Source organism: Myotis daubentonii, chromosome 16 (genome assembly GCF_963259705.1).
Source record: "Myotis daubentonii chromosome 16, mMyoDau2.1, whole genome shotgun sequence".
In the NCBI taxonomy this organism is placed as follows: domain Eukaryota; kingdom Metazoa; phylum Chordata; class Mammalia; order Chiroptera; family Vespertilionidae; genus Myotis; species Myotis daubentonii.
The window spans coordinates 32,967,307-32,991,576 of record NC_081855.1 but is presented as its reverse complement, the minus strand read 5'-3'; the positions used below and the strand labels follow the sequence as shown (position 1 = coordinate 32,991,576).

At 45.9% G+C, this 24,270-nt stretch overlaps 1 protein-coding gene across 5 annotated transcripts in view; it reads left to right on the top strand.

Annotated features, from left to right (window-relative positions):
* RNF43 (ring finger protein 43) overlaps window positions 1-24,270 on the top strand; it is a 60,862-nt gene that overhangs the window by 23,496 nt on the left and 13,096 nt on the right. For all 5 annotated transcript variants that reach the window (XM_059669604.1, XM_059669602.1, XM_059669605.1 and 2 more), the window contains one exon: window positions 21,095-21,217. Coding sequence is in view for 3 of the 5 variants with exons in the window: in XM_059669602.1 (XP_059525585.1) it covers window positions 21,095-21,217 (123 nt within the window). In the remaining 2 variants the exon portion in view is untranslated. The remainder of the gene's footprint in view (window positions 1-21,094; window positions 21,218-24,270) is intronic.

Here is a 24,270-nt window from a genome sequence, read left to right as displayed (position 1 = left end):
TGGTAGTGCAGAATCCTGCTTCATCTCAAGGGTCTTGTTTCCTTCCCCCCTCGCCCTCTAGCTGCCAGCTGTGAAGACTCTTACCTACACCTCCCAAACAGCTTAGAAAAGAATCTGGCCCTCCTGGCCCCAGTGCTGACCTTGACCCCTTCCCCAGTCCTGAGCAGCCCTGGAAACAGCCCCTGGCACCTAATTCATGCCTGATACTCTGACTTCCTTGCTCTGGCCTCAGGAGAGAGCGAGCACATTCTGAACACTTCTTTTGTGTCGGCATCTCTGTGAGGTGCTTTGGAAGGACTCCAGCCAGGCATGGAAGGGCTCTTTGATAATATCTGGCGGGTGGGTAAGAAATTTGGGCACCTGGCCAAGATACACATTGCCTGTAATCGTTAACTCAGTCTGTAAACAGTTCAAACGGCACTGAGAGGCCATCAGTTATTACATTAGAGGCCTTTCATCTCTCTTGCTTAGAAGCCAGGCGTCCAGCATTGGCCCCCACTGTGGCCATGGAAGCCATGGTACTCTGTGCACAGCCAGCGAGGTCCAAGACCTGCAGGGACATACAATGGAACCTGCTCCAAATGACTGATTCCAGACTTTCAGCTTTGGACCTCGCCTAAATCATTCATTTCCTTCTTTCTGTACCTGGTTGACGCTGTAAGCAAAAAAAAAAAAAAAAAATAGGAACAATCAAATGGCAATAAATACATAGCTATCAATAATTGAATCTAAAAAACAAAATAAATGAATAAGCACAGCAGAAACAGACTCATAGATACAGAGAACATTTTGACAGTTGCTGGATGGGAGGGGGTTTGGGGAATGGCTGAAAAAATTAGCTGCTTTTCCTTCATGTTTCACACTCCTTTTCTTTTGCCTTTTTCATTAAATTGCTAATTTTGCTAGGCACATGTGGAGTGTTCTAGGCACTTAGAAAATGGAAGCATTTCGGAGTAGAATTTTGCTGAGGTGGAGTTATGAGACCTGCCTCCCCACTGAGTATTCTGGTTCCAAAAGATGGTGCAGGAAAACCAAGCACAACGGATTCTAAACATCTTAATTGCAGATGTTGATGAATATTTTCAATGATGTTCAGATTGCTTTGAAGGCGACTGTTGCTGAAGCCACTTGTTCACATTGCGCAGGAGCAAAATTTAGATTAGGCTGTAGGTTTTATTTGTATTTATTTATTTATTTATTTATTTATAATATATTTTATTGATTTTTTACAGAGAAGAAGGGAGAGAGATAGAGAGTTAGAAACATCGATGAGAGAGAAACATCGATCAGCTGCCTCCTGCACATCTCCTACTGGGGATGTGCCCGCAACCCAGGTACATGCCCTTGACCGGAATCGAACCTGGGACCTTTCAGTCCGCAGGCCGACGCTCTATCCACTGAGCCAAACCAGTTTCGGCTATTTGTATTTATTTATTTTAACAGTTGCCTTTTCTCTTTAGCTCTAATTAAAGTTGCAGCTATCATTTATCTTTTTAAATATATTTTATTGATTTTTTTTACAGAGAGGAAGGGAGAGGGATAGACAGGTGGAATCATCGATGAGAGAGAAACACCGATCAGCTGCCTCCTGTACAACCCCTACTGGGGATGTGCCCGCAACCAAGGTACATGCCCTTGACTGGAATCGAACCTGGGACCCTTCAGTCCGCAGGCCGGCGCTCTAGCCCCTGAGCCAAACCAGTCAGGGCTAGGCCGTAGGTTTTAAATAAGCAAGGGAATAAAATCCTATACTCACTATATTCAAGGTTAGCATCGAAGACCCAGGTTTTGTTCCTTACACCAGAATCCCAAGTGTAAAGCTTCTAGACTCTTTTTCCCTAAGAACAATAGCTTAACACTTACCCCATAGAGTCGTAAGACACTCTTCCTCCAAAAAAAGTTTGGAAGTATTGTATACTGCCTTATACATTGAGTCCTCAATGTCATTGATGGGTTCTTGGGAACTGCGACTTTAAGTGAGACAACTTATAACGAAACCAATGCCACCATAGGCTAATTGATATAAACAAGAATTAAGTTCCTATGGCATATTTCCGGTTACAAAAATATCACCAAACTTCTAAATAAAGACCCAAGACACTTTTAAATTAAGCAGGTAATAAATGTGAGCCATCCATCCATTTAAGAAAGATGAATAAAAGCAAATAAGGTCATTCTTTCCCAAACTGCTTATTCTAGTTGCAGATGGCCATAGCCTATCCCAGCAGTTCAGGGTGCAAGGTGGGATAGGACACCCTTCCATCACAGGGAACACACACACACACACACACACACACACACACACACACACACTGAGACTGGATCAATTGAGACACACCAACGACCCTCACGTGCACATCTTTGGGATGTGGGAGGAAGCAAGAACACCAGGAGAAAACCTACACAGACACGGGGGAACATGCAAACTCCACACAGTGGCCCTGGCTGGGAATCAGATGTTTTTCTCTCTCATCAACGTTATAAGGAAACAACGTTGAACAAAATGATGCTATTTGAGGACCTGCTGTATAATTAGCTTGATTGGAGTCCTCACAACTTAGTAGTTAGAAAGTTCTGATCTCATGCCGCTTGTTTTCTTGTTTCGTTTTCTATTTTGCTCAGCTTTCTGTGTCGCCTTTCCATTCCCTTTACATGTTTTGGTTTGGGGTTGGCCTCTGTCTTACCACCCAAATTTTCTTTGCCGATTCTGAACGTAGCTCTGGAGGAGCAGGGTTAAAAGAGAAGAGAAGGTGTGGCATGAGGATTTGCACCTTTGGGCTCCATCATGAGCTCTGCTTCTGATTTACTTATTGGCCAAGGGTGAGTCCTCCAGCATAGCCTTTCTCTTGCCTAGGATGACTGGTACCTTTCCCTACTTCACAGAAAAAAAGCAGCTCAATCTTTAGAGCAGAAATTAAATTCTATGGAAGAAAACAGGCACTAGAGCAAACTACATCAAGTTCCTTTACCATTTGCTCAGCATCATTATTTGTTCGTGGTAAACCAAGGGTGGTTATTTGAAAGGATGTGTTGAATCTCATTTATACAGTAGAATTATAGAAATGCAAAATTTAGAAGGTACTTTGACAGGGAAGCTCTGAGGCATGCTATCTCATCCACCCATTTCAATGCCCTGGTTCATTCTAAGGTCACTTACAGGTTCAGCATGACTGGGAAATAATGGAGGAAGCCCCTGCTCTTCTACCTGCATATATAGTTTTTCTTTTGGGAAACGATCAGTCTTGAATTTTAGCTCCCCACCCTCATTGCTTTCCTTGTACATGTAGTAAGGGAGCTGCCTAGAATGATTTAAGTCCCTCTAGATCAGAGGTTCTCAACCTGTGGGTCGCGACTCCTTTGCGGGTTGAACAACCCTTTCATAGCGGTCGCCTAAGACCATTGGAAAACACATATATAATTACATATTGTTGTTGTGATTAATCACTATGCTTTAATTATGTTCAATTTGTAACAATGAAAATACATCCTGCATATCAGATATTTACATTATGATTCATAACAGTAGCAAAATTACAGTTATGAAGTAGCAACAAAAATAATTTTATGATTGGGGGTCACCACAATATGAGGAACTATATTAAAGGGTCGCGGCATTAGGAAGGTTGAGAACCGCTGCTCTAGATCAATGGTTCACACATTTTCATGTGTCAGAATCAGTTTTAGAAGGCTTGTTAAAACACAGTTTGGTGGGCCCTACCCTCAGATTTTCTGATGTAGTAAGTCTGAGGTGAGGCCTGAAAATTTGCATTTCTAACGAATTCCCAGGTGAAGCTGCTGCTGCTGGGTCCAGGGGACCACATTTTGAGATCCACTCTCAAGGGTACTGCCTACTTTAACCACCATGATGACTTTAACAGACTGACTGCCTTCACATGGCCAGAGCATCCTACTTGTGTCACAGAGACTGTGGGCTTTAATGTCTGAAATGCAACACTTAATTATGAGAGATTTGTCCTACTTGCAAAGATTAAGTGACCTGAAGGGTAGGTAATTTACCTACAGGCACCTGGCAAATGGTTTACCGACTTTTTCAAGCAGCAGCTAGCAGGTGGGAACTTGCTTTAGGGAAAAAAACACACAAAAGCAACTTTTAGCTGGGCTACAGAACAAATGATATGACATAAAGAGAATAAAACCAATGCTTTTGATTGGTTTTTATGTCATCCTCAAAAAAGAAAATTTTAAGATTTCCTTGCCTTTAGAAATTCTCATTTTTTTTTCCCACTTTTCTGAGCTATGGAACCTCTTACGTTGTACATTAGCTTATTTAAGAAGCTAAGTGATTTGAGTTTCACTCTAGCGTAGCAGGCTACACAGCATCCTTCCTTCTGGATTTATTGTAGTGGGACCAGCTCAAGTGAAGCAATAACCACAAAGTATAGTTTTAATCAGATTCACTTATGCAGCCATTCTAATGTTTTCTAAGTGTTTTCATGCATTAAACTTAACATTTAAAATGTTACATCATTAATACTATATCTGAAGATATAAACAGTGTTCAGCAAAATTGTATTCACAGCCCTGTCTTTTTGCTCAACTCCAATTCTTATTTCAAATTGCCTGTAGGATTTAAATGTTCATCTCTAATTCAGTATTCCCAAGACAATTAAAGTTTGCTTGCTCAAAATTAGCTTTTTTCCCCAATATTCCTTTTTTTTTTTTTTTTGGCTGATGCCCTCCAATTGTTCAGATTTAGAACCTTTAATTCATTCATGCCTACAGTTCAATCTGTCCATATGTGCTTTCAACACTTTCTTCATAATTTCTTCAATTCGTCTCTTTGCCTTTTAACTGTTACCGCCAGAGTTCAAGCTCTCATCATGCCAGTACTAGATCACTGGAATAGCTTTCAAACTGGTTTTCCTACCACCAGCTTTCTTTTCATTCCTCTGTAGTTTCTACTCTGGTACTAAATTGCTCTGAGGGCCTAACTTTTATCTTGGCATTCAGTGGCCTTCAGAATTTGACCTGCCTCAATTATCCAGACTGTCTCTGCTGATCTATTTTTCAGTCATACAAGTCTTCATATACCTTGAAAACTTGGGAGAAACTGGTCAAGAACCCTACTTTTTCTCTCACTTGGCCCCTTGTTTTTTCCCAAAGTCTGTAGCTGGGAATTTCCCAAAATCCATTTGACAGGTGCCTATGGGCCAGATTCTGCTTGTTTTATGTGGTTATTTTTCTCCTATTTGCGTTCTTTCTTCCTTAAGGTCTAGCTCAAGATCCATCTCTCCCACAAAGCCCACAGGATCTATTGAGTGTATCACACAATGTGACACTTGATAATAGTCATTTGTACCACCATTTTGTTTGTGAATATGTAGATGTTATCTCCCAGTAAGACTGTAACTCCTGGGAAGGACCTAACATAATTTTGGGAAGAAGGTAGGTTTTTCATCAAACAGTAGGCCAACTAAGTGGTCAGATTTTAGGCCCATTCTGATGTGCCATGGGGAAATCTCCATGGATACCCATCAGCATCTTTTATATATATATATATGTTTTCATTGATGAGAGAGAGAGAGAGAGAGAGAGAGAGAAACATCAATCAACTGCCTCCCATACATACCTTGATTGGGACCAAACCCACAACCGGGGCATGTGCCCTGACCAGGAATTGAATGGGAGACCTTTTGGTGTCTGTGATGATGCTCAACCAACTAAGCCATACCGGCCAAGGCTCAAGTGACTACATCTTGACAAGGAACATTTGGGAGCTATTGATTTTCTCTGTTACAAAGGATTTGGGGGGAAAATGCAGTAGCTGCTGTTTTAGGGAGAAAGATGGCTCCAGAAACAGGCCTGATAATGTCCAGGCTAAGAATAAACTCAGTGATTGACAGCAACTCCACTGGTTAGGTGTTTGGCTAAGAAGGGAGTTCAGCCTCTGAAGCATTTCAGGTAGGTGTGGGAGTAGCAAGTAGATACGCTGTTACATTCTGAGGTGAGCCTACCTAAGGCAAAAGCATGACCTGATGACTGGGTGATTACTCCTGCTCCGTAAGTACGCACTGTAGGCATCCCCGCACAGAAGTACCCACCCGAACAAACACTAAGAAGAGGCAAAGGAAAGTGCCCAGGACCTAAACATAGTCACTGTGTCAACAGCAATGTTAGATAAGGTGGACTTTATGGAGAGGGGGTAGTGGTGAGGGGAAGAGTTGATGCGCCTGTGATTGGTGATTCAGAAACTTGGTGCCACATTATATGGCACCATGAAACCACCTCGTGTTCCAGTCACCCCATGGTGGCTGATGTCATATAATTACCCACTTGCTAACTGGGCCAAAAGGAAATACATTGGATGAAAGCCAAAGTAAGGTATAGTTAAACCTCTTAGCTGAACCTCATTCAGAACCTATGGAATTAAATGGCTTTTTGGGACTCCTTTTTATACCAGTGAAGCCATTGTCATTGTCAGCCTAACAGTGGTTGATTTTTATAGGTATCATGCATTTTTGTTGGCCTATTCCAAAGACAAATATGTTCTATTTCTAAATGTATTTTGATGAGCTCCCATGGCTCATACAAGTTGCCAAATTATGATATCTCAAACAGGAACAGGGTCCAGACAATTCCTGTTGGCTGCCCTAGGACTGAACTTAATCCTAGACTGACTCAGCTTCTCTGTTAAAGTTGTTTGAAATTCTGATATCCCGCCAGAGATTGTTTCTAAAAAGTTCTCAGTGTGAAGTATGAATCACAAATGAATGGACTCTGGGGAGACCAAAAGCTCAAGCTTTCAATATTAATTCAGCACATATTTATTGATTGCCTTATTTTAGGGCATTGTGCCATGTGGGATGTAAAGAAATCCCTGCCCTCAGTTTAGTAGATAAGAATATGAGGCAGGAGGTGAAAAGTGCCATACAATACATACAAACAAGTTGATTGGGACATTGCAAATGAAGAGTTTCTTCATGCAAGAGGTAGCATATAAACTTGCTTTTGAAGAATAAGTAGGATTTTAAAAAGTGGCAGCATACAAGTAATAGACATTCCAAGAGAAGTGAGAGAATACTGAGCAATATACTTTGGTTTGGACAACTAGTACAGTACCAATAGGAAGAAAGAGGGAGAAAGCTGAAAAGGTAGAGAGGAAGAGGAAGGAATTAATTCTTTTTGAGTGCTTACTATGTGCAGGAACTATGGGTACTTTAAATATGTTACTTCACTTCATCTCTATAATGATCTTCTTGGGTCAGTGGTAGTATCTGCATTTTAAATTTTATTTTATTGTATTTTATTTTTTTTACCAATAAGGAAACCGAGACCCAAGAGGTTAGACCACCCACTCAAAATCACACTTGTAAGTGGAAGAGTTGAAATGTGAAACCAAGTTGTCTAATTCCACACCAGTGCAGAGCCTTGATTTGATAGGCTGAGGATGCCGAATTTAATTCAGAAGGCTGTGGAGAGCTTTTGATGGTACTTAAGTAGGACAGTGATATGATCAGTGCTATATTTAGGAAGATTGTTTTTTTTTAATATATATTTTATTGATTTTTTACAGAGAGGAAAGGAGAGGGATAGAGAGTTAGAAACATCGATGAGAGAGAAACATCGATCAGCTGTCTCCTGCACACTCCCTACTGGGGATGTGCCCGCAACCAAGGTACATGCCCTGGACCCTTCAGTCCACAGGCCGACGCTCTATCCACTGAGCCAAACCGGTCAGGGCAGGAAGCTTGTTCTTGCAGAGACATATAAAGAGCCTTAGAATGGTGAGAGACTGGAGAATAGTTACAAGTCTACTGTAATGATTCAGACTCCAGAGATATAGAAAAGGTATATTTCTAAAGGCAAGTTTAAGGAATCATAATGACCCTGAGGTGCTCAGCCTGGGTCTCTTGGAAAATGATGGCGCCATGAACAAAAACAGGTCAAGAGGGGTTATGGGTTTAGGGTGGTGTGCAAGGAGAAGATAGGTAGGTTTGGTATATCTGAGTAAGAATACAAAGAAATAATGTCTGCAGGCCTTTGAAGTGCAGGAGAACTTGGCTTTGGACAAAGTTGAGAATTCTCATGGAAGATTGGAATGACTTAGAGCCTCAGAGAGAGAGAATAAAAATCAGAGACTATATCCTTATATTTAAATGAGAGGAAGAAAGCAGAAGAGAAAGAGGGGCAGTCAGAGAAGTGGAAGAATTAGAATAGGCCCTGACCTGTTTGGCTCAGTGGTTAGAGCGTTGGCCTGTGGACTGAAGGGTCCCAGGTTCGATTCCAGTCAAGGGCATGCACCTTGGTTGCGGGCACATCCCCAGTGGGGGGTGTGCAGGAGGCAGCTGATTGATGTTTCTCTCTCATCGATACTTCTAACTCTCTATCCCTCTCCCTTCCTCTCTGTAAGATATCAATAAAATATATTTTTCAAAAAGAATTAAAATAGCAATTGTGACAAAGATAAAGAGAGAAGAGTGTCAAGAAGGGGTATTCAACAGGTCAAAGTAACTTAGGAATATTTATCTTGATTTAGCATCAATCCCCTAGGAAACAGCCTGCACATTAGGTGCAGGTATGTCCTTTTTTCTGTATGCTCTTCTCTGTGATGGAGGAAATCAGGCAATCAAGGAACTGTTTTCCTGTTAAAGATATGTTTGGTGGTCACATTTTAAATTTAAGCTAGTAACGGCTTTTAGTTTTCCTGCTAGCAAAATAAAGAAAATGTTCAAGTCTTGCTCTAAATCATTGGAGGTTTAGTTCCCAAGAGGCCCTTAAAATTTTGGTGCTTCTGTTCATTTGCTCTCTGACTCTTTCTGTGGTCCATCAAGTCTCCTTTCATTGTATTTAGTACATGAAATCCATGTCCAGAATTCATGATTCCTGGCTGCAGGCCCAATATGCATTGTGTTGTCTCTTCCACCTAATTTCTGAAATGGGTGGCACTAATAAAGGGAGGATAAAATAGCTAATGAAGGATTATAAAGCACTTTGTTAGTATAAAATACAACATCAAAGCTGAGTAATAGTCTTAATTTGGGGTAAAGGGTTCCATTAGCAGCGTAAAAATAAAAAAGGACAAAGGGTAGTGTTGCTCTGTACCTTGATAACAGTGTGCAAATCAAAAGTGCTGCTATTGATCCTCACTGCCCTGTGAACTCTCAGCCCAGGGATCTGGCTCCCTTCCCTAGCTCTCTAAGTACTTCCCTTACCCACTGAGTCCGGTGATGGCACCTTCTGAATCTCCTGACAAATGCAAACAGGAACTGCTATTCTGCAGAGCCAACTTGATAACTGAGAAGATTCCTCTTCCATTTATCAGCACTTTGATTATCTTTTTGTATCTCTTACAGTCTGCACTTAACAAGAAAAATAAAGAGGTTTGAGCAATTAGGAAGTAACAGGGAACTCACAGTTCACAAAGAGCAAGTCCAGGGGTGTTTGGAATAATTGAGCATATGGCCTACGTCCACTCTCAGAGCCAGAGTAGGCTGGACAGGTGGCCACGCTGCTGGGAGGCCAAAACAAAGGAGAGGTGAAGATCTCAACTGAACTCTTTAAAATTTGGACTTCAGGTACATCAGTTTTTCAGGGTATAATGGATGGAGAAAAAAGATAGAATTCATCTCTTATTCCACTAAGAGTAAGAAAAAAGACCCACTCAGAAAAAAAAATGAAATACTATTGGGAGTAAATCAAGTCTGAGTTTTTCTAGACTTTTCCATGCAGATCACTGGTCAAATCCTCATAAAATCCTAGTAGGAACTGAAGTTCATTCACCTAGGAAATTCAGCCAACACTATGGCATAGAGCCAGTGGTGGGCAAGAGGTTGAGTCAATTCTATGGGATAAAAAAATAATTAAAATTGTTTTTAATAATTTCTAAATGGCTCCTGGCCTGGAGGAGCTTCCCATCAGATCTGCGAGATAGACTAAAAGGCCCCAAATGACTGAAGAATACATCCAAAGCAGTATAGCAAGTGTAAGTAAGTTGGCCATTCATTCCACATTCTCCCACCATGTGAATGCTGTGCTCTGCGCATTTGTATTCTCTGTGTCATTTGACAAATGGCCATAAGACCCTGTGCATGAGCATGTGAATGCATCGCTATAGACCTACAGTACAGTTCAAGTCTCTTGAGAGCAGGAGCCCTTCCCATTTGTTGGTGGAGAGATGCTTTCTCCCCCATTAAGGATTATGCTCTGCTCAGCACATTGATACAAGGGAGGACAAAAGAGTAACTAGGGATAGATTATTAAGCAGGAGGGTTTCCGGAAAGGAGCGAGTTTTGTTCAGGGTTCTAGGGGAGATTTAGGCATGATGTAAAAAGGGAGGAGGAGGACGCTGTCTTCCCTAGAGGTCAGAAACTTATAGAAACTATACAGAAGATTTCTGAAGAGAAAGCAGAAATCTGAAAATAATCATATCCTGGTCAAATGACAATGCAGCCACCGCATTATTTATTTGATCTCACATTTGTTTATTGAAACAGATAATTGAGCATGTTTTTCCCCCTCCCCACACCGACTCTGCGCCTGGCATTCTGCCGAGGGATGAATAAGACCCAGGCCCTGATGCGAAAGGGCTCTGGGTCGGCTTTACAGGGAGGAAGAAAGGAATCGTATATTTTGTTAAACATCTCAGCACCAGGCATTCCGCTGGTGGGAATGGGTAAGCCGGTGGGTCCCAGTGGAACCCTGACTGACGTAACTAACTGTAAAAGTGTCAGTTAATGATTTTGAATATATCACTTTAGGGGACTGTATGGGAGAAAGTGTTCAGTTCTGGGGGCTGACGGCTGGTCAGAGGATTAGAGAAGGACCTAGTTGGGGCTGGGCTTGGAGGTTGAGGGCAAAAATAAGTGGGGAGCTGCAGGATTTAGAGCGGGGAGGCCTAGGCTCACAGGGGACAGAGAGGTGCCTTGCTTTTTTCCTCTCTAGAGCCAAGGAGATAGGGAGGGCTCATGGGGAGAGAAAGTAAAAGGAATTCAGCAGAGAACCAGCTGCTTTCCCATTTCATTCATTTTCTGTAAAAGATTTCTTAAGAGCAAACGCAGTGGGCTTTTTTTCTTCTGTTGTTTCATTCTCTGTGATGCCCAGACCTCTGCCCTAAGAGGCCACGCACACAGATCTTACTCTTTAGTTCCTAGGAGCTCGAGAGATGCTGCCATTAGGAATGACTAAAATATTCAGCGGATGGAAATACCAGGTGGCACCAATGCCAAGATATCCAGGCACCATCCACAGAGACGCAGGGAAATGCTGAGTCCAAATGGCAATCCCTTCCCAGCTCTCACAGCATCACCCTCACTTTTTCTTTTATCCTTTGCCTGGAGGCTGCGCCGTGGGTGGGAATAAAAATCTACTCTCCTGTTGCATCCAGGCAGCTGCCAGAAGTCTGTTTGCCTTGTTCTTTGCTGGCAAATCATTAAACAGTCCCCCCAAAGCAGGCCTCTTCCCCAGGGCCACCCCATGGACAGGGGTTCAGAGCTGTGGTCAAAGGGCTGTCAGCGGTCCGGCTGGAGCCCTTGGGCTTTCTCCAACACAAGCCTCTCCTGACTGTTGCCTGGTCTGAACAGAAGCCTCCTTGGCCTGATCTCAACCCCTGATGGCTTCTGAGGAGAGACTCTGGGCATCTGAGTTGGCTGGTGACTTGAATAATTTTGTCCTCCTCCTCCTGCTGTAATTCTAAGTGTACTACCCCCTCCATCCCTTCTATTGTTTCTTTATTGAAGCTCAGGCCCATGTTCCATAGTTTTTCCATTTTGCAATGTCAATGCAATATTGTGTGTTACTGCCCAGGAGTTGGGGATCGGCCCAGCAAACTCCATGGTTTCACCCCACCCCATCTCCACACATAACATGACAGATATTGGATGCACTATCTGTCCTCAAAGGGCTTAGAAGCCAGGCATGGAAGACAGCAGTCAGTATGGAGCAGAGTTTGCAGGGCAACTGGAAATCCCTGCAAGCTCTGAGCAAGAGACTAGGCCCAAAAGACATGGAATGTGTGTGAAATAACCAGATGAGTTTAGCCATTTCACACCCATGCATTGAAATCACCACACTTAGCAACACTTGAGTAGCTCTGCTGTGCCTCTGATCTATTTAAAGAAATAATCTCATCTCCTCCAGTTTCATTTCTTTGGTCCTCCTTCCAACCCCCCACCCCCCAAGGATTGTCTGGGTTTCGTCTTTGGCTTTTTCAGCATTAACATCATAACCTAAATCATAACTTAAAAACAAACACTACTGCTTCCATCACGTTTCTAATTTTTGTCATCTCTTGCATGAGTTTGGCTGGAACAAGAATAGTAGCATCAGAAAGCACCCTGTGAAATGGCTGTTTGCAAACAGCACATCGGGCTAATGTGAGAGTCCAGTTACCTTCCTCATTGTGTCCATGCTTCGGAAGCTCCCTGGTAAAAGCCTTCTTAGACCTTATCCTGCAAGTGTAAGGAGAGGTATTACCCCTAGCAGTACTATCACCTGCATTAAGACCTCAGCCTTTCTGCAGAGGACCACTTTGAACCGGGCAGCTAAACAAGGTCCCTCAAGTGGGGCGCTCTATACTATAGAGTCTATAGGATGAAGGTCAGTAAGGTGGCAAGAGCTCCATGGGTGGTGGTCTCTGAGTGGCAGAACTCAGATGACCTTTCAGGGCCTCCTCAAAGGACTCTTGGTGGTTGGAGCCCTGAGCTCCTCACCTGGTGGAGGGAGTTCAAACTACAAGATTGGCGTGTTTTCTAAGGCCTTGACCTTCATGTGTTTCAGAACTTTGCTACCCTAGTTCATAGCCTTCCTTCCAAAGAGCACCGACTCAACTAAAATGATACTTGATGGGCTCTCTCTCCTTTGCTCCTAACTTCATGAATAGCTTCCTGGTGCCCCTTTAACTAGAGGTCAGGACAAGACCTATTTCTATATGGAATGGAATGGACAAAAGCTCTACCTCTTGGCCGGTTGAGATTTTTCTCCTTTCTCTCTGTCTGGTTACTGCCAAGTAAGCTCTCTTCTCTGATACAATTTATTTCAAAAGCAACTAATTTCTTTCTCCTCCCATTCTTTTTCCTGCTTATAACTCTGCTTATGACCCTATAACCACACAAAGACGTCAAGCGGAGTGTAGGGTAGGAAAACCCTACCATGGGGGCTACCGGAAGGTAAAGAGGTCCAGTTGACATCATGGAGCTTGGGCACAGTCTGAGACACCGATAAGTGAATTTTTAAATGGAAGAATGAAGTCTTCAGTGTGGGGTGATTCAGTGAGGGAAATTGTAGTCTGACTGAACGACCATTATTTGGGTCTGAGCTTCTGTGACCTCTAATTTCAGGGCACACCTTTCTCATCCTAAACAAACAGGGACTATTCACTGGGAAGGCATTTCTGAGCAGCGTCTGGGTCTGGCTGCCTTTGTTGTGGCTAGAAGACATGAGATAAGCCCTAGGGGAGAGGAAGGAAGCTGAGGTTGCTGGGCAGAAAGAGCCTAGGCCCAGAGGGAAAAGGAGCAGACAGACCTTGCTCCTGTCTTATTGCTAAGAACTATTCATGTTTGAAAATTCTAGAAATGGAGGTCCTGAGGCCTTTGATTCATGCATTACAATACTGGGCTAATGTTTGTTGTACCACACAAAATACTTCCCAGCATGCATACCTTGGAGGGGGGGCATGTGGAGTAGACAGGGCACTGGGATTGAGTTCAGGAGACCTCAACCCCCTTGATCTAATTGTGTAACCGTGGGCAGTTGGTAATGTGTCTCACATTCCTCATCTTTACAAAGCAAGCTTTGAATGTCCCGTACAGGTGTGAACCAGGCTCAGCTCTTAACAATTCATATCTCTTTTATAAACTGCATGGCCACTGGATTTAAACTGAGTATTGTTTATAAGGGCCTACAATATGCAAAGCCCCAGACTGGACCTTCGATGAGCTCGGTTTGCCCTCTCAGATTTTTTTTAAAAATATATTTTATTGATTTTTTACAGAGAGAGGGAGAGGGATAGAGAGTTAGAAACATCGATGAGAGAGAAACATCAACCAGCTGCCTCCTGCACACCTCCTACTGGGGATGTGCCCGCAACCAAGGTACATGCCCTTGACCGGAATCGAACCTGGGGCCCTTCAGTCCACAGGCCGACGCTCTATCCACTGAGCCAAACCAGTTAGGGCTGCCCTCTCAGATTTTGTCACCCTGTTCCCCACTAGACAGTGGCACGTTCCAGTTCTCTTGACAGCCCTCTTGCTCACCAGCCTCAGTCCCCTCCAGGAAGGTTTTCTGGATCAAGTAGGAAATACTGGAGGCCTCTGCCATCTATCCTCTACCTGTTAGTCCCTTCCCATCAGGTAGCCCACGGTTATGCTTCTCTCATCCCACCAACATTATTTCCTTTCCTATCTTAAAAAAATTACACCATTAAACAGGACTACATTTTCCTTGCAAAAATTTTTTTTAGCAAAATAGACAACAGGAAAATCCTCTTGACAATTCCCTAGCCTCCTGACTTAATTCATTAGGGAACTCAGCGATCCCAAAGACGTAGCCACAGGCTAAGGTGAGGATGGAAATGAGGTCTAGAGGTTTCCAAATCCAAGCCTAAGCAATCACCAGTAGGATTAACCTGTAGATTAATACCGACCTCTTTAAATAAAGGCCAGGTGACCAAACTGGGCCTCAGAGGCTGTTCCGGTGCTGGGAGCCGGAAGCAGCAACTGCAGGCCAATCTGGTTTCTCCCAACCCCCTCTCCACAGGAGCTTGACTTTATACTGCTGGTGAGTCCTGCTGCCTGAGATAAAAGTTAGGTAGTTCTAAGTTCAGGTAATGGAGGCTGCACAGGAGAGGATGATTATAAAATCGGAAAAGAGGAAATGGGGAGAAGGGTGCCTTTGATGCCTGGCCAACGTTCCTGATTACAAAGGCAAAATTGCAGCAGGCAGTAAAGTTACCTGTCCAAGGCCTGGGTGAAGGTCTGTATGTGGAATCAGAGAAGTAAGAGACTATTACAGCAGAGGTGGGGGGAGGAGGGTGGCTGGGAAACAGGAGACAGTAAAGAATTGCTCGCAAAAGCACTCCCTCCCCCCCCCCCCAGGAGGAGGAGGAGATGCCAAGGATAAAGTAAGCCCAGCATTAAGTTCGGGGCTCAGTTGAGCCCTGGAATGCCCTTTGTGAGGAGGTAATGAGATCACATGGCCGCCTTCATGGGAAGGGGGCGGGCTGGGAACTGGAAGAGCTTGTTCAGTGGGTTTGGAGGGCCGAGTGCAGGAGGGAAGTGACCGTGGACAATGAGCTGTCCCTGGCTGCGCCTCGGGAACGTGGAACGCTGGCATTCAGAGGCACTGTTGAGATTGCCAAGGGAGGAGCAGTCAGAGAGAGCTTTGTCCCTTCCAGTCAGTGAGCGCTGGTTGTGTCGCGCTCTGTGCTCGACATTTATATCCAGTATCTCTGGTCCTCGTGATAATCCGGAGGCATTTTGTACCCCATTCTGAAGTGAGGAATAGGAGGCCCAGAAAGGCTAAGTATCCTGCCCAAGGCCACACAGGTAAATGATGGAGTCAAACTTTACACCTCGGGTCTGTTTTGGAGGGAGGGTGGAAAATCAGAGCAAGTAAGTTTAAGGAGGAAGACAGAGACACAGAGAACAGACTCAAGAACATGAAACACATCACACGCCACTGACGGAGAGTACGCACAAAAGTCTTTACAAAAGTGTACAAACCTTGTGTGCAAAGCTGAGTTCTCAGCCAGAGGGGCCTGCTCCCTGAGAGCAAGTCTTCTTAGTTTGCCCCTCGTGGCAGCCTCTGGGACAGGGCTTTACACCTCCTGTGCTTTCAGGAAGACGCAGACAAAGATAAGGAATCCTTAAGTCCACGAAGTTCCCGGGAGCCTCCCCAGCCCCACCCTCCCTGAATCCGGCCAGCCCGTTTCTCCTGGAGCCAGAAAGCGGGTAGGTGGCCCAGGGTGGAAATCGTGTGCATCTTCATGATTAGGAGAGGAAGCAGGTGCATGTGGACCTGTTTTCTCCCTGGGAGCTCTCTTCCCCGCTGAAACCTCCTGGGAGGAGAGGGCAGAGGCAGCCTCTGTGTTACACCCCCCCTCTCCCCCCGCCCAAGACTAACATGCCTTAGCCTTGCTAGGCATGGACAGCGCCCTGGTTGCCTGACTTTGTGTGTGTGTCTTTAACCTGAAACAGCTTGAAAAACTCCCATTGTAAAAGAGTCAAACCATACAGAAGTGTAGTGAGTGCGGTTTTCATGCCACAATTATGACTATACAAGATACGGTATTTTCTTTTTATCAAATTAAACCTGACCTCAAGGCCCTGTTCCACTAGGTGGGTGGAGATTTTTGTTTCTGTGAGTGCTTTCCCACATAGAGTAGCCCAAACCGAAATATCTGAGGGACCTCTCTGATATATGTCCATGCTGGTCACACAAATATGCCCGTGCTCAAGCACAAGTATTCTCTTGAATTGCACGTAAGCCCATCTTTTTCTCGCCAGGGTCCAGCCTCCCAAGGTCTACCCCTTTTGGGGCACAGGCTACAGATTCCCACAACTTGGCGCTCTTCCTCAGGACCCCCCCCCCCCCACCCCTCAGATTCCAGGGACTCTAACCCTTTGCCCTCTTGCCACCCCCACTGCTTTCTGCCTTCAGGATCCTCACGTTTCCTCAATGAGGTCAGTCTTTTGGGAAAGCCAGGAAGATAGGTCTTTAGCAACATTTGCTTAAGGCAAATGTGCCTGAGGCAGGCAAATAGAAGGTGAGGCTATCTTCTTAGAATGGGAAGAGGAAAAAGACACAGAGTGAATGTAAATAGTTCTCATTCTTTTTTATTCTTCCACAACAGCAAAAACATAAAACTCAGTATCTCAATATATTATCCTGTGATCGAAGGATTCACCGCAAAACACCGGAGCCTCTTTTCACCATCTCTTGTCTGGTTCCTCTTCCAAAGCCACCATGATCAGGATCTTGGTGTGCATTGTGTTGTTTTTAAAGTTAGCGATCACTAATCTGGGTGTAGACCTTTAATATTTAATAGAAGAAACCAGGTAGCAGGTACCAAATGGGCGGTGAAGATCAGTCACAGCCTGGGCGAGAGAGGGACATAGCAGACAACTGAAATACCATGGGGTAAGTCTATGATTGGGAAATACAGGGTGCTGAGGCGACCCAGAGGAGAGGCCTCTAACCTCTCCTGACAGAGCAACAAATGCCAAATGTGGGGCCATGAAACTGTTATTTCTGGAGCATGGGCTGCAAGGGAGGAAGGAGGTGTGGGAAGGGACGGTAAGCCTCTAGGCAGGCCATGAAGGGCCACGCCCGCGCCCGGAGCAGACAGAGCCTTTTAAGCTATGTTTAAAAGCACCGACTTTATTCCAAGAGCTGTAAGGAGCCTTTTAAGAGCTAATAGTGGAAGAGTGACATGCTCAAGTTAGCATTTTTGACCACTTTGGCTTCAGTACAGAGAGCTGAGTGGGGTGAGGCGACCCCAGTTAAAAGATTATTTCAGTGAATTGGAAGAGCAGTGATGGTGACCTGTGTTAGGGTAACCATAGTGAGAATCGGGGAGAGAGGACAGATAAGAGAAATATCGAGGAGACAGAACTGCTAGAATTTTTTGGTCATTGCACATTGGTGGTGGGGGTAGGGGCTGAAAAGGAGAGGAGGCAGGGGGACAACATCTGAAGATAGTCATTCCAATCCCTAAAACAGGGAGCACTAGAGGAGTTTTGAGGGACAAAATGATTAGTTCCGTTTTGAACATGTGACATTGAGGCTTCTGCGGGCAGAAACGTCTAGGCTCTGCCTATCGGGCGTATGAGTCTAGAACGCAAGAGAAGTCTGGGCTGCACATCTGTAATTAACAGCCTCTATGTGGAAAACTACCACATGGCCATAGGATTGTCTGGGTCACCCAGGGACACCACGGAGAGTGAAAAGAGGGGAGGATCTAGGACAGAATCCTGGAAGACACCACTAATATATTAGGGACTCATGTTTGGGCCCTTATGCTTTAGGAACGTGGAATTAGAAAAGTAAAATTTCTTGGTCATGAGTTGAGGGAAGGTATCATGTTGTCAAAATCCAATGGAAATTGTTCTCAATTGTGCTTGTTTGTTTTTTTTAACCTATCTGATACTGCACTTCTTTTCATTTCTTCTGATTTTAGCTGCATACTCCTAGGCATGTTACTTAACCTTTTACTGCCTTTGTTTCCTCATCCTTAAAGTGGAGACAATAATAGTTTCTGCCTCATAGGGCTATGAGGATGAAAAGAGTTAATGCACAAAAGTGCTCAAAACAATCAATGGCTCACTGTGTCCATTCAATAAATGTAAACTCTCAACATCATCATCAACAGTGGAGGGTTGACTATGTGGTTCATTTGGAGTTACGTGACTCCAGAGGATGGAGTCAGACAGAGCTGGGTTCTGATCTTAACTTCGAGCCTCAAGCTTCTTCCTCTTTAAATGGGGATCATCATACCTACCTCATAGTGAGATCACATCTTAAAGGCCCTGGCGCGCCAGAGGCATTGACTAATGGCTCATTTTCTCCCCTTCCCTCTTCCCTAGTCGTTCAAGACTAGGGCAGCCTGGTGACTCTGACACCAAGTTTTCCCCCTCCATCTCCTCAGAGGCATCCTTCATTGTATCACTATGGAGGCGTGGGGTGGGGGCAGAGAGGTGGTTAAATATTTGCAAATCCTTCTCTAAACTGCTTTTCTCCAAAGTGACTTTCTCCCCTCTCCCAATTGACCCTCTGGTCAGTGAGAGATGTCTTGGTGTTAAGAAAGCTGGACCATGGGTAGCATGATGGGGTTGGGGAGGAGGGAATGGGTCAAGCCAAGCAGCAGACGTTTGTGGCTGCAACTTGTTCCTGAAGGAAGGTCTCATATCTGTTCGGTTCGAGCAGCTGACTTTTAACTCACCACACCAGACTGTCACTAGGAAGATCCTTCTCACATGCAATTCTGTGGTCTGGCTCTTGCTGACCTTTTCAGCCCAATCTCTTGCTTTCTCTTTCGCACTAGACCTACTTCCCACAGTCCCTCCCAGCCCTGTGACTGTACCTCCACGCCTCGGCACAGGCTGCTTCCTCTGCCAGGAAGGCACTCTCCCCTGCAAACACTTAGCTGTTCAGTCCCCAAGAACCACCGAAGTGTCCCTGCCTTCCTGCATGGGATCGTTAGTCCCCCCCACCCACACCCCACCCAGCCTTATGCCTTTCCTCAGGCCATCGCATGCACCTGCGTTATAACATCACAACACAATAGGTTTGTACACTAGTCATTGGAGCTTCTCTAAGGCAAGGGCCTGTCTGATTCATCCTCGACTCCTCAATGTTCTGTACAGTGCCTGGCACCAGGGGACTCTTGTTGGTATAATGAAGAAATGAGTGCTGCATGGTTGGGCAGATGGGCAGACAGACCAATGGAGCTTGCTGAGACAGGGGCTGCAGCTTCACTGAGGTGAGAGCACCCAGCCTGTGCCCCAGCCTTTTTCTGGCAGTGAGGGGTGTATAAGCTTCCCCCCATACAAGCCATGATCACTAGACTACCGCTAGTCCTTAAGTTCTAGGAGCATGAGTGAACTCCCTCCAATCTCAACATCCCCTGCCCAAAGATTTTCATTCACAAGCATACAGTTCAAAGCAAGGTAGGCCCTAGTTATTGAGAGCCTACCATGTTCCAGGGACTGAGGTGGCACAGCCTTAAAGTGCTTTCAAAAAATGACTGTGCTGCCCTAGCAGGTTTGGCTCAGTGGATAGAGCATTGGCCTGTGTACCTCATTGCAGGCTCTTCCCTGGCCCGTGCAGGAGGCAACCAATCGATTTGTTTCTCTCACATTGATATTTCTGTCTGTTTTTCCCTCTTTTCACTCTGAAAATCAATGGAAAAATGTCCTTGGGTCAGGATTAAAACACAAACACACACACACACACCAATGACTGTGCTTTTATTTTATTTTGTGTGTGTGCTTTTAAATCCATCATTGACATTGTCATCTTCATAAGTTCAAAGTTCCCTGGTTCCTCCGATGGTTCTTTCTGGAAGTCCTTTCGACAACAGCAGAGAGGGAAGAGAGGGCAGCTCCCTGGTAGGAAATCCCCTTTCTTGCCAGGACACATTGGGTTTCCACCATGAGGGAAACCCTGGTCCATAGGATGGTCCAGGGCCAGATAAATCATACTTTGTTCTCACAGCACTCTGGGAAAATTATATTCAAATGGGTATTTGAATCACTTTGAATGAGAAGAGAGTACATAGAAGGGCTGTCTCGTCCCTGTGACGAGGGGATCCTTTGGTCTCTGTTATCACCTTTGGGCCCACTTCCCCCTTGCTCATTGCTCAGCACCAGCAGGCTGGAGGCTCAGGTCTTGGACTGGATCTCAGAGCCTTCAGAGCCGATGGCTGAGCTGGCTCCATCCCACTGCATCTTTCCTGGAGGACAGGATGAGCCCCTAGGAATTGTGCTGTTCAAGGGTTAACTCTTAGCCAAGCCACACCCCCAAATAGTCTCTTCCCCTGTCAGCACCCTGCTAAATCTCAGATGGTCACAGGCAGGGGCAAAGGGGGATATTGAAGAGATCAAGGCAGCACTGAGTGAGAAGACCCAAGCCCAGGAGAGATGGGACTTTATGAGGCAACAGCTGCCGGGGGGCATCGCAAGGGCGCAGGAGACACCAGCAGCACCCAGCACTGTCCTGGGCAGGGGCAAGGAGGGAAGGCAAGATCTGGAAGCACTGATATGGCTTAGTCTGGTGCTTGGGCAGGTAGAGGAATTAGGAGGTGGGAGAGGCAGGGCTGGGGAAAGAGCCCTTTGCCTCTGACCCGTTTGGAAAACCAGGGCTTGAGGGTTGTTTGCGCTGCTTTGCAGCGAGCTCTTCAGTTAGGTCCCCCTTTTGGACGCTGCCCACTCCTAGCCCCCATCTCCATGTGTGCTTGGCCCTGGCAATGGCAATGGACACTTATTAGCTTACTATGAGGCAATCTAATGAGAATGCTCCCTCTCTCCTAGCATAAGGCCCTGCCTGCTACCTGCCTGGAACCATGGAGAAGTGCTTGGCTCTCCCAGCTTCCTCCTGTTCCCTAGAGCCTCCCTAACCTCTCCTCTCTCTCTCTCTGCAGTCCCACCCCCTGTACCTGTGCAACGCCAGTGATGATGACAATCTGGAGCCTGGATTCATCAGTATCGTCAAGCTGGAGAGTCCCCAACGGGCCCCCCGTCCCTGCCTGTCACTGGCCAGCAAGGTAGATTCACACTGGACCCCACGTACACTCTGAACGTCACCCAGCTCCGGTCTGTGAGGCCCCTGTGCTCCCTGGCCTCTCGTCTCCTAAGTGTGCTGTGTGCCCAGTCCAGGCAGGTTTCCCTAAGCCAGGTCTGAGAGGGGTGGGAACTCAGGCCTCTGTCCTTTCCCACTACCCACCTATGAGCGGAACCTTAAAATTTTTTTTTTAATTTCATTTATTTCAATGGATTTTTGAGAGAGAGAGACAGAGGAATAATTTGTTATTCCACTTTATTTATGCACTCATTGGTTGATTCTTGTACTTGCCCTAATCGGGCACCGAACTTGCAACCTTGGTGTATCAGGACGATGCTCTAACTAACTGAGCTGCCAGGCTAAGGCCATACAAGCAGAACCTTTCACTGTCACCTAGGGCATGTGCTCTACCCCATCTCCTCCCCCATCACCTGGAAGTTCCTGAGCCGCCTCCTCTGCCATCAGAGCAAACAGGATTGGAGAGCTTTTCTGTCCATTGGAGCTGTTTGCCTAGCACCGCAAACGAACAGCAGGAACAGAAGCCGTTGCCCCACCTTCAGAGAGTTCCTGCTCTTCCTCCCAGATTGCAAACTGGTGGCCTCACATTTCCATGGGCACCGCTGGCTGCAGCCGGCAACAGCTGCAGCCTTTCCAGACGTGGGCTGTCTGGTTGTGTGCTCTCCGGTGGGGAGCAGGCCCTGGAAATGTTTGCATCCGTGACCCCCGCTTTAACATTCGTTACTGTTTTCTGTGCGCTTACCATGTGCCAGGCGGAACGTGGGACTGATTCTTATATATATGGTCTCATTTACTTTTCACAACAATCAGGAAAGCTAGACATTATTATCTGTAGTTGGCATATAAGGCGAGTGAGGATCAGAAGGTTTAAGTAACTTGCCAGGATGACACAGCTGGGAAGGGTGGAGCTGAGATGTGAACTGAGCCCTGTCCAGGTCTCAAACATGGGCTTTTACTCTCTCTGCTCTGTTGCCTCCCATTCTGGCTGGGAAAACCGAACACACGTGAAAAGATTCTCATGGGGACATAAGCCAGAGTGTGGTTAGATTGTGCGGCACAGTCATGTGGACTTGGGGGTTGAGGTCCTGTGCCCAGGCCCAGGTCCCCAGAGGATTTTCTGATCCTCCTTGAGGGGGCTGTTCCCTAAACCACACGTCTCAAGGAAACAGCCGGGGTTCTTATGTGATCCCCCGGGGGCAGGGATGGGGGCAGGGTTCTAAATGTGGTGCCTACAGGTAGGTGAGGATGTCTCCCAGCCTGGCCATGCGCATGCAGAGGGGGCTCCTGGGGAGGTGAACAGGGACACCTGAAGGAGCTGGAGAGTGTGGTGCTCTGCTCGGCTGTGGGGGTCCTTAGGCAGCAGGACTGTGTGAGGCTGAAGCTGCCCTGCTTCGGGCCATTTCATTGCCCTTGCTTTATGGGCAAATGTCCATTTATTCATTTGGTAGACAAGATGCTTGGTGTTAGGTAGTGATAATGTGAATGGAGATTGTGTGTGTGTGTGTGTGTGTGTGTGTGTGTGTGTGTGTGTAGAGGCGGGGGGGAGGGGGAGTAAGAGAGGGGAAGGAGGGCTCAGAGACGCTGGGCTGTTCCCCCAGAGCAGTGTGTGAGTTCACATGCCTGCGAATACTTGGCACCCTGCAGGGCGTGTCCACTCGGTGGCTTCCCTTCCGCACACTCCTGTAGCAGAAATGAGGCCTGTGCACCGACCCCGGGAGGCAGGGAACACGTGGTCAGTACTCTTGGAGCTACTGGACCTTGGGCCTTTGTTTCCACCACCATAAAATGGGGCTTTTATTTCTCACCCCAGTGATGATTGTGAGGATGAAAATAGTGTATGTTAGGCAACAAATGGTGCTTGAGCTAAAACAAACAAACACAAATCTAGGGATTTAGAAGAAGCACCTTGGCCACTCTCCTGTGACCTCATCTTTCTCGGCCCCCTGCCCACGCGTTCTCCACCTCCTGCCCCCACTGCACTCTCCCTTGGCTTCTCACCTGGCAGCTCCCCATTACTGGGTGGGAACCTCGTAGGCACTGCTCTAGCCCCGGGCTGCCCCACTGGTCAGGGACAAGGCTTCCCTCAGGTCTCAACCTTTGACCTGACTGAGTAGCTCCTACCTGGGATCCTCTGGCCCAAAGGAGGTCTGTGAAGGTAATAATGTGGGTCTTTGAGCTCCTTCCAATATTTTAGAGTCCCATAGGCTTAACTAAAATATTCCATTTTTGCTTTTGGTTGGAATTCTAACAGCTCAGTGTGTTCATACAAGTTATCTCATAGGAAAAAATGGTATAGATATACAGGTGCAGCTAATCAGGTTAAAAAAAATATATATATATATATATATCTCGAGAGTTGCATAGGTAAAGGGTGGGTCTTTGGTAAGGAAAGTTTGGAAACCACTGACCTCAATCACTTTGCTCTGACATATTGGTTAGTGTCAGTGGTTCCATCACCACTGGCAGCTGAGGCTCTCGAACCAGGCAGCCCTGGGCCTGAAGCCTTGTGTCTCCACTGTCCCTCAGTGTTACCTGGACGTTTTAGCTCACTCACCTCTCAGAACCTCTGTTTCCTCATCTGTAAAAGAGGAATAATGATGGGACTTACGTCAGAAGGTAGTTATGGTCCAGATGGAAGCTTTTAGCCTTACACTAAGCACGTAGTAATCATGCAATAAACGATTGCAGCATCACTATTGTCGTCATCATCCCATGCTTTCATAGTGACGAGGTGGGTTTTTTCTTTCACTACTATCTCTTGATCTCTGAAACCCTCATCATAATTCTTCTGGACTCGTCCATTCTTGTCACCACCACTCCCTCTCCCCCTATCCAGTCACCCAAACTGCTTGCTGTATCTTTATTAACAATTCCACAGCCATTCTCGTGATTACCCAGGCCTTTGTCACCTCGTGCCTGGGCTAGAGCATGGCCTTTTGCCTGGTGGAAGGAGCTGGCTCTGAGGGCAAGCAGATGGGCACAAACCCTGCCTCCCTTACCACAGAGACCACTATCTGG